Source organism: Sphaeroforma arctica, assembly GCF_001186125.1.
Source record: "Sphaeroforma arctica JP610 unplaced genomic scaffold supercont1.14, whole genome shotgun sequence".
Classification (NCBI taxonomy): Eukaryota; class Ichthyosporea; order Ichthyophonida; genus Sphaeroforma; species Sphaeroforma arctica.
Genome location: NW_014040544.1, coordinates 75,128 through 84,729, shown reverse-complemented (window position 1 = coordinate 84,729; position 9,602 = coordinate 75,128). Strand labels below are relative to the sequence as shown.

The 9,602-nt window shown below is 43.5% G+C and overlaps 4 protein-coding genes across 4 annotated transcripts; 1 reads left to right on the top strand and 3 right to left on the bottom strand.

Annotated features, from left to right (window-relative positions):
- The first annotated feature begins 197 nt into the window (after positions 1–197).
- On the top strand, positions 198–3,136 carry SARC_00458 (uridine-cytidine kinase B). The gene is made up of 7 exons (XM_014305848.1): positions 198–286; positions 704–762; positions 1,227–1,323; positions 1,589–1,731; positions 1,977–2,074; positions 2,329–2,377; positions 2,999–3,136. Exons 1-7 carry the CDS (start codon positions 231–233, stop codon positions 3,109–3,111), a joined length of 615 nt encoding a protein of 204 aa, XP_014161323.1. The 5' UTR covers positions 198–230; the 3' UTR covers positions 3,112–3,136.
- Positions 3,137–3,626: 490 nt separating this feature from the next.
- On the bottom strand, positions 3,627–4,715 carry SARC_00457 (hypothetical protein; the record flags this gene model as incomplete). The annotated part of the gene is made up of 1 exon (XM_014305847.1): positions 3,627–4,715. One exon carries the CDS (start codon positions 4,713–4,715, stop codon positions 3,639–3,641), a length of 1,077 nt encoding a protein of 358 aa, XP_014161322.1. The 3' UTR covers positions 3,627–3,638.
- A 14-nt stretch (positions 4,716–4,729) lies between these two features.
- On the bottom strand, positions 4,730–5,604 carry SARC_00456 (hypothetical protein; the record flags this gene model as incomplete). Its single annotated transcript, XM_014305846.1, has 2 exons — positions 5,454–5,604; positions 4,730–5,174 (listed from the first exon to the last, which is right to left on the bottom strand). Exons 1-2 carry the CDS (start codon positions 5,552–5,554, stop codon positions 4,730–4,732), a joined length of 546 nt encoding a protein of 181 aa, XP_014161321.1. The 5' UTR covers positions 5,555–5,604.
- A 134-nt stretch (positions 5,605–5,738) lies between these two features.
- Positions 5,739–6,356, bottom strand: SARC_00455 (hypothetical protein; the record flags this gene model as incomplete). The annotated part of the gene is made up of 1 exon (XM_014305845.1): positions 5,739–6,356. The coding sequence occupies one exon, from the start codon at positions 6,354–6,356 to the stop codon at positions 5,739–5,741; it is 618 nt and encodes a 205-aa protein (XP_014161320.1).
- Between the last annotated feature and the right edge of the window lie 3,246 nt (positions 6,357–9,602).

The following is a 9,602-nucleotide window of genomic DNA, read 5'->3' as shown; positions in this document are numbered from 1 at the left end:
TAGAGCAATAAGTTTTATATTGATGTTGTTAGCTTTTTGAATCACTTATGTTGCAACGCAGCTGTTCCCTCATGCGTACTACTCGTGTTTTTAATACTACTCGTGTAACATTCATAACCTGAAGTACATATCTATGTATACGACCCTGCTGTGGTTTTTGGCTACTGCTAACTGGGGGGTTTTTTTTTCTCATCAATGCTTCTGTTTAGACCACTGTGTGTGAGAAGATCATGGAACAACTGCAACACGGCAACGAGGGCGTTGCTGTGCTGATACATCAGGACAGGTAATTCAACTCAGACGTCCAAAACAAAACGAAACAAAAACAATTGGTCGTGCGTACGTATGAACATGCATATATTAAATTACGATCTGTTCAACTTTTATAAAAAATGTGAATTCCATGCATAAACGCACGAATCTGACCGAATGATGGCGTACCATCTGGTGAGACCGATTGCACTGATCTATCTGACACTCGAACATTGATACACTCCATTGTTGCACAGAATCGTGTGTATGGTAATGACAAACTATAGAGTACTATGCAGATATCCTACCGGGAGTGTTTTGTACCTTAGTAGTGTGCCCATATTGGCTATGTGCGTTGCGCTCCAGTGGCAGACCTATCGTTACCGGCGGCTCTTGTACGCTTCTAAATTCTTAAATTGTAAAATCATTCGCATCTCCGACTCTTTCTCAGTTTCTACAAAACTCTGGACAAATCGATTGACGTCTCGACATACAACTTCGACCATCCAGGTATATAGTGTTGCATGTCCCTCTACTAAACTTTATGCCTTGACTTGTCTACGCGCCTGTGACTGGAAACGGCGCTCTTCTCGGTATCAGCTGAACCGATTTCTTTTTCTTACCTATCATCCTACTGCTCCCCAATATCAAATTATTTTCGCACAAACCGTCGGGACACCGTATATACTTGTTCAATCTCATTCACTTTATTTCGCGCGCACTGACGTTCGCAGCATACAAACCTGCAGTAATACACGCACCATAGATTCACGCTTTGCGTTTGCTTCCAGTCAGTGTGTGTGTAAAGTTCCAGGTAGTTACATTGCCTTACGTACTATATATAATGCAATATCTACCCGCGCTACACACGAAATTGAACCTATTATCTGTGTAATACCCTGTATCTACCTTATGCCTGTTTGATTATATTTCCGGGCGAGTATTCAAGCCACGTATATAATGTCCGTGTGCAGATGCTTTCGATCTGGATGAGATGAATTGGGTGTTAAGAGAACTCTCCGAGGGCCGGTCTGTCGACTTGCCCAAGTATAATTTCAAGACACACTCCAGGTTTGTTTCCTCTCTCAAAATGTTTGTCCTATAGAAAACAATGCTCGTGTTTGTTTTTACCGGGGGTTTTTTTTGGAGTCACTCGTGGAAAGCTATCGATAGCAGAGTGTAGATCATAAATCGCAATTCTAAGAATTGGTTTTACCTTATTTAGTTTCATTTGGCTATTTTCGTGCATTCTCTTTAGATGAGTGTCTGCTGCAACGAAAATCAGAATCAAACCGCTTGTTATTTTTGCAATGTATTATGAAAACGGTCTTTGCAGGATGGAAGAGACAGAGCGCTTGAACCCTGCCAAGATAATTCTGCTTGAAGGCATCATGTCCTTCTACACTTCGGCACTCAGAGAGACTTACGATATGAAACTGTTTGTAGACTGTGACGATGATGAGCGATTGGGCAGAAGAGGTATGTGATAAACTGTTGCTGTGATGGTGCAATAAATCGTCAAATATTATTTGTTCTTACATCTACATATATTTATCACAATCGACAACAATACTCCATGTATATTCATAGACACTCTTTTCTAGGTCAGTATACAGCAATTGTTATATGAAAATTGCTCTATAACGTTTGTGACGTACATACGAGTCACTCGGGATCAAACTGGTGACCTTCAACTGATTCTCCACTCAATATATTCTTTACAGTGCTACGGGACATACAACATCGCGGGCGTGATCTGGATGGCGTCCTTAGACAATACATACAATATGTCAAACCCTCGTTTGAGGATTTTATATTACCGGTACGTTGTGTTGTTGGATTTATCGCTCGCTCTATTGTTTTACCATGTTCACTTGTAACTACTTCATTGTGCAAGTTCCCATGCGGGCCCTCCCACCCATTCAAGTGATGCCAAAAAATCCGCCTTCGTGTGCATCACGTCCTAAACATATTCGGTAATTGTATGTATCCGCAAGTAATGTATAATGACTTATTACGAAATGTGATTGTGACGACCGGTGACGTTCTAAAGATTTGTTATATGGCCCATCGCAGACGAAGAAATATGCCGATGTCATCATCCCCAGAGGCGCCAGCAACCACGGTATGACTGATTGTGGTTATGTTGTGTTTCTTCGTAGCCCTGTGCACCCAAGCATTGTGTTCCCGTATGTGGTTTCTCCTGTGCTGGAGTGCGTTGCATGGGAAATCTGTTGACACACTTGACGATATCTTGTATTCTGTGCTCGGGCTATGGGCGCACAAACATCTCACGAGATTGTCTTGTTTGTAGTCTGACGTTCAGATCGCAATATCACTTTGCGGTTTTCAGTAGATAGTGGATTATGGTTTCGCTCTTTTGTCCAGGAATATGGTTAGGCTTGTCCTTATGAAAGTACTGTAGCAAGTACTCAAGGGGTGATGGCGTGCTACGTTTTTCGTTTTTCGTCGCCAGACGGTGCGAGTAGTATCTGTACGTGCGCGTGTAGTTGGTATCAAGGTGTTTTCCGTTCGGCGTTCATGTATGCAGAACGGCTCACTGTACTGCGCTTGCGCTGTCAGTACTAAACTTGTACACAAAGGGCTATCTCTAGTCAGCAACATCTCCAGCGTTCGCATGCGTGGGTAGGTCATGGGTACACACTATTGATCTGGGTCTCGATCGAAGCGGTGGTAGCATCGATCAAGAGATCAACCTCCTTTCTTCATGTTTGTTCCCCCTCAGTGGCTATTGATTTGATCGTGGAACACATAAAAGAGCAAGAACAGTCACAAGGTCAGCCGAAATTGGCGAATGCGGCGACGCATGTGGCGACTCCCAGACAAAGGCCCCACTAAACCGAACCAATAAAATTAGGATTCTTTGTATGTATCGGAAATATCCCGCGTTTCTTTGCTGCTTTATAGCTTGTCGCGTCAGCAGTAAATTTGCTCGTTTACAATATGAGATTTGGAACAATCCGAACGAGATACATAAAATGGTCAACGGTATTTCGAATTTTTGGCAAATGACATTCATGCTACAATGCAAAACAAAGCACAGGCAGATTGTTTGAATCCCCTGACGAACTCTGTGGAAATAGACAAAATCGGTCATGTAGCGAAAAATATATATACTTTTAATTTATTCGTTTGTGCAGGCATGTCTGAATACATCGACTCAAGTTTATCAGTAAGGCCATACATCATCGTGTTACATGATCCGCATGCACAATACACTTTCCAAAGCATGCCGAGCTACCTTGAAGTCGCCTTATACACCATATTCGTAGTTGATCTCATCACAGACAGAGGTTCATGTGCAATTAACGCCTCATACGCCATATTCGTAGTTGATCCCATCACAGAGAGAGGTTCATGTGCAATTAACGCCTGCCGTTGCACTCACGCCGACGGCTGCCCCGTCTGCAGTTGCTGTTGGTGGCTTTCACCGTCCCGTCACAGCAGTAACTAGATGAGCACTTCTCCACAGCCCAACCGCCACACTTTCCCGTGCCACTCTTACAGCACTTCCGACTGGTCTTGTAGCCTTCGCACTTGTTGTTGCTGACACTCCCACAGTAAGCGTTGTTCTCGTCACTGCCATCGGTGATCTCGCGATCGGGGTCCTTAGCGCCTGAGACCGTCTTGTCGCAGCAGGTGGTTGAGGTGCATTTGCAGTTGCCCCAACCGGTACATTTGTCCGAGTTCTTGCAGCACTTCAAGCTCGTTCTGTATGTTGAGCATTTGTAGTAGCTGATATCACCACAGTAGTACTTCTCCTCCGGAGTGGGCTCGGGTTTCTGAATGGTCTCGGTGGTTGGCTCGGGTGCCCGAGTGGTAGTACGTTCAGTCGTTGGCTCGGGTTCGCGAGTAGTGGTAGTACGCTCAGTGGTCGATTCGGTGGTACGTTCAGTCGTACGTTCACTGGCACGCGTGGTGGTTGTAGGTTCATCGGTCTCTGATTGAGTAGGGTGACTGCTCTCAGTTCTGGTGGTGTGCAGTACGATGTTACCGTCAGGATGCGGGATGTGACCGGTTTCAACGTGCGAATAGTACTCAGTTGTACTCACGGTAGCCACAGTCTCTGTAACCACCGGCGTGTGTGTATATTCAATAGTCACAGTTGTGCCTAACGAAGCGATTTCGGTGGGATGGGGCTCCGGAATCAAGTATGTGGTCGTGTGCCCGTGCGTTGTCTCGGTGGCAGGATTCACTATCGCCGAGCTGGTCACCACATGGGTGTGGTCTTCACTTGCGATGGTTGCAGTATGCGTAGAAACAGTCTCCCGATGGGTGTAGGTAAGTGAAGGAACCTCAATCTTAGCAATACAGCACGCTGCAGTACAATCCTCATCGCCCTCACAGTAAGTGTAAGCACTCGCCTCATCAAACAGTTCTTCGCCGCAGTCTAGCGCCCCATTCAGATGCACAGCTGCACAGGTGGTCCGAGCTTCGGGCATCGTTGCAGTCATTCTCACAGACATTTGCTTAATGAATCCTTGTCCACGATGTTCCCTTGATCCGTGCACAACCCGGAATTGTCAGCTAACCACATGGCGCAGGTACGCTTGGTCTCCGAATCTGTGGCTGGTAGAGTTTCTTCCTTGCAACAGTTTTTATCGCAATTCGTCTCACACGTGTTGTCAAGCGAGTCAGTGTCCACAATGTAACCTTGACACAGATCATGGTCCTTCACCAGCAGCATGAAACAGGTATCCACACTCTCCCCAGTCACCGGCGTTTCCGTGTGCTTGCAGCAGTTAATATCACAGTTTTTATCACAATCGATGTCCAGGTCGTCAGTATCTACTTCTCCATTCGACGAGCACAGTTCAGGATCGTCAGCGAGCAACATCGCACAAGTCTTCACCTCTTCGCCTGTGACAGGCACAACTGATTTCGCGCAGCATGTCGTCAAACTGTTTATTCAAAATTCAGGTTTCATGATCGTCATCATACTGTATATTCACTTTTTAAAGTTGACATTTGACAATAGTTGTAGACAAAGACACAATCCTTGATTTTCACAAAAACAAATCATCAAGTTCATCCCAAATATTGTGCAACAATAACAGCGAGAATAAATTTTCGTGTACACCCAAGGTTGGTGAAAGTGGAGCGCAAAATGTCAAATTTCATATCGCAATAACTTACCAATCAGCACAATCACAGACAGTATCCAAAGCGCTGATTTTTACCGTTTGATTCGAATCTGAGCAAAGATCAGCGTCAGCCAAAAGGGCAGCGGAGCAGTCTTTCGGCACACCACCACAACCAGGCTTTGTACAAGCCTTCTCATGCGCCAAGTCTGTCGATGGCGTGCAGGTGAACGGGTTTGTTACCTTACCCCCTCGAGTTCGTGTGATCAAACAGCCTTCCGCGACAGCGCAATCAGTCCAGTCACTCCACGGGTTGTACTCACAAAGCACAGGGGGTGGTAGTTCCACAATATTTCCACGTCCACCGCCGCTAATTTCGTTCAATTAAGTAGTACTTATGATTGTAAATTCACTCCCCGGGTTCGCCACATGCACTTGTGTATAGCCAAATCTGAAACCGTTATCTGTACCTTCGATGGTCATGGTTAATTCTCTACTACCATTATTATAAGTTGTACCCACTTCAGTTTGCGTAGCAGGTTTGTTTTCGTACGTAATAGGACATACGCGCGTACGTTCCTCGTTACTCTTGTCGTTATCTATACCATTTGCGTTGTGGCATTGGGAGTTAACAGTTGTTGTAGTACAAGCGCCCGAACATGTGACTGTCGTCGTCGTAGTATCCACTTTCTGTCGCCTTTCAGTAGTGTGACTGGATTCGGTCTTAGACTTGCACCCATCAGGCGTTTCTTCACTACAAGCAGTTTCAGTGTCCTCTGTCACCCGCGATCCACTTGTTTCCAGAACATACCCTCCGCACTTACATCGATATATTGTCTTGGTAGTTTCGCTGGTTGTTGGGTTGCCATTAAAAAAATTAGAAGATCTGTAAGTAACTGTAACAGTGCGACGACAACACTTATCTCGCATATCTCTAGATGTCGAACCACTCGTCGGACATGATCCGGAGTTACCGGCTGGCAAATGTGTAACAAGCGTCATCCTTCTTTTTGTTATTGTTTCGGTACTGCCGTTAGAGAATGTGGTTTGATGTTATTCGGCAACGAGCTAGTGGGCACCGTTGAGTTTGGAGGAGCACGTCCTTGAAAACTTGTAACCACGGTTGTGTCCGGCAGTTTACAAGTATACTTCGTGTCAAGACGTGTGTGGTCGGGAAAATAGTGCGGGGTCGTCGTCCATTCAAATGTGGTATTACTATCTGTAGTTGTAGTACCTCTCTGACCGTTGTTACCACTGTTCTTGATATGGTCAACGTGATCGATCTGACTCGTGATAAAATAGGGCAACAACATTAGAACTCTCCCAGATTTCTGATAGATGGACGAACAAAACAGCTAGCATGATCCTGAGGTGTACTAACCGAACCAACGGCATCGGCACGAATTGTCGAATTTGTTGAACAACGCATACCTCATGGTGATAACCGGCATAAATATATGTGAATTCCAATCCGGAGACACTTGTCAATGTTTTTTTTTTGCGTATTTCGGAAGTGTCGCCAGTGTCACAAGTAGACGTAATTACCTGCTGAGAGATTACTGCACCAGTTTGTGCATCCGTCTCTAGCGTAGATTTGCCATCGTCTTTTGTACTGAAAATGAAGTATCCCAAATGTACTGTTAATACTTGATACGCGAAACATTCACTCGGCCGTAGTTCACTTGTGGAAGTAACGTGACTGGCAAATATAAAATTGTCATTGACATACAAATACCCACCTATCTGTTATCCCACCGTGGGCTTCGCACGTGGAGTCCGAAGTGGGATCTGGCTTGGCAAAATATTCATTCGCACTATATAGGGGGCTCGCAGGATCGCTCTTGTCTATAATGAGGAATCGCATAGACTTCGATCCATCATCGCACTTCTGAATCCAGCTCTTCTCTGTGGTCTACAAGTTAAAGCACAGTATGCAAGTGGAAATCAATATTAGACATGGTTAAAACTTTGAGCCAGTCCAACCAATAAACATGTGCCACACGCTATATCGCACGTTTTGCAGATGCGGCTATTCGACTTCGGCAGGGCAAACTGCTGGATACTTTTCTAACACAATACACAGAAACGCCGGCGCGATCAAAAGGCCGTCACCTGAAAACCATTCTTATACCAGCACGTATAGAATTTCTTCGTAAGACGTACAAGACCTCACCTGGGTGCCTTGTACTGGCCTTTCCTCGAATACGAAATACGAAATTTCCATCTGGTGAGCCCGAATCACATTGTGGGGCATCCGTATCCTGCCAAGGATTGACATTTCCGGTAAAAGTAGCTATTGGGAAATCTGCATCCGCAGAAACGATTGATCCCCACACTAGTGTCAAGATGAGATATGCTGATATACCCTGTACATACATAACGGATATTGGTTGAAAAGTTGTTAGTTGAGCAATAATTGAGTCTGGAACTGGAATTATGGTTGTGTGTAAACTGTAATGGAAGTAACTCTCTTTTTTCGTCTTTTTTTAAATAGTTCTAAGTTCAGAGAATATTGCTACATACGTAGGGACTAGCTACTAGGGAGCTACGGCAATTCCGGACTTCCACAGTAAATTGGCAATTCCGGACATACAAAACCAAATCTAAAATCTACCACCACTCCACCAGGCACCAGCCCCACTCCCCAGGCATAAATATTTAGGGTTTAGGGGTTTTTTTATATAGGAAATATCAGAGTTACTCGGAGTACGGAGATACAGACGTTATCACCTATCTTTGACAAAATATACTTTTCTTTACTACATGAACAAGCCGGGTGTCAGGATGCGCTCGGTTGGTATACGACAACGATGTACAGTCGTACACCCATAAAAAAAGTCGTACAACGTGTAAAATATGACTGTTTATAGTTCATGGATTTTTTTAGACAAAAACAGTTTGATGTACACCGAGTGTCCCAATCGGACCCGACGACAACATGTCATCGGACCCGACGACACCATGTCGCGTTCGACATGTCCTAAAAAATATATAAATAACATCGAGACAATCATGTATATTTTATTTATTTTAAATAGTTTGTCCAAATGACGGCGTCGTTCACCAAATGCCAACCCAGCGCCGGGCACCGAGTGGAATGAGGATGCAGGTCGAATGATTCGATGGACGAAGAAGCAACACCAAATATTAGTGATATAATTATTACCAGTTTATGACTCTACAGTCTACATAAGGCTCTGTGCTCTACTAATAGAGAGACTGAGAGAGTTTCTCTCTACATATGTCATACATATGTACATACATATTAATTATTACATACATAGAAAGAGAGTCTGAAAGAGTGGGTGTGGTTTTTATATATAAAATATTACTCATATGTACATACTGTATGTACATAAATACCATCATACATAATACTGTACTCTGTACAAGCTACATCAAGTGTTTCTTTTTGAGTTTTTTTCTATAATATTCCGTCTACCGTCTACACTCTACTGTGTGTGACCGGTGACTCGGTGAGTCTGTGTCGCACCAACGTCTAACTCTGACGTCTGACGCGTGTGTGGAGTCAGTAGTCAATAAGACGATTATTTAAAATAAAATAAAATATACATCGGGTTCGAATAAAACCACCGATTTTCTATTTATAGAAAGGCTCACGGGCATTATTGAGTTGAGACTCATTAAGAGTTCATCAGAGTTGAGAGTTGAAAGCTCCTGCTCAAGTATGTATGTTTTTAATTATAGTATGTAGCAAGTAGCAACTATGTAGTAGAGTCTGCCAGAGCCTGAGAGAATTTCTAATATATAGTGTAGTATACATGTACCTCTACAATCTACATACTCTATTACTATATCGTATTTATAAATCTGTATCAGTGTATTCACTACTACTTGACAGAAAATAAGCTCCTACTCTCTCATCAGCTCTGAACTTAGACCAACTCTGAATAGTCCTATAAAATAAAATATAAAAAGCAGGAAGCTGATATAGCAACCACACTATATAAGGCTGTCCAAAATGAAATCACAAACAAAACAAACAAACAAATATCAGCCTTGAAGCTGGCTGCTAAAAAAATCCACCCGTGTTTTGATCTCTACTTCAAAAAAAAATGGTATCACATGATGCATATTGTGCGGGCGCGACAGTGTCTCAACTATTGATAAAATACAACCCAAATGGTTTGTATCCCAAGGGCGTGATGTGCAGTTTGATATATGTGCTCCTATTAATATATATATATATATATATATATATAGCGGAGATCATATAAACTTATAATC

Coding starts and splice junctions, on each gene's coding strand:
- SARC_00458 (XM_014305848.1), top strand. CDS start 231: ATGGAACAACTGCAACACGGCAACGAGGGCGTTGCTGTGCTGATACAT. Junction 763..1,226: donor ATACAACTTCGACCATCCAG/GTATATAGTGTT, acceptor GTCCGTGTGCAG/ATGCTTTCGATCTGGATGAG. Junction 1,324..1,588: donor AATTTCAAGACACACTCCAG/GTTTGTTTCCTC, acceptor CGGTCTTTGCAG/GATGGAAGAGACAGAGCGCT.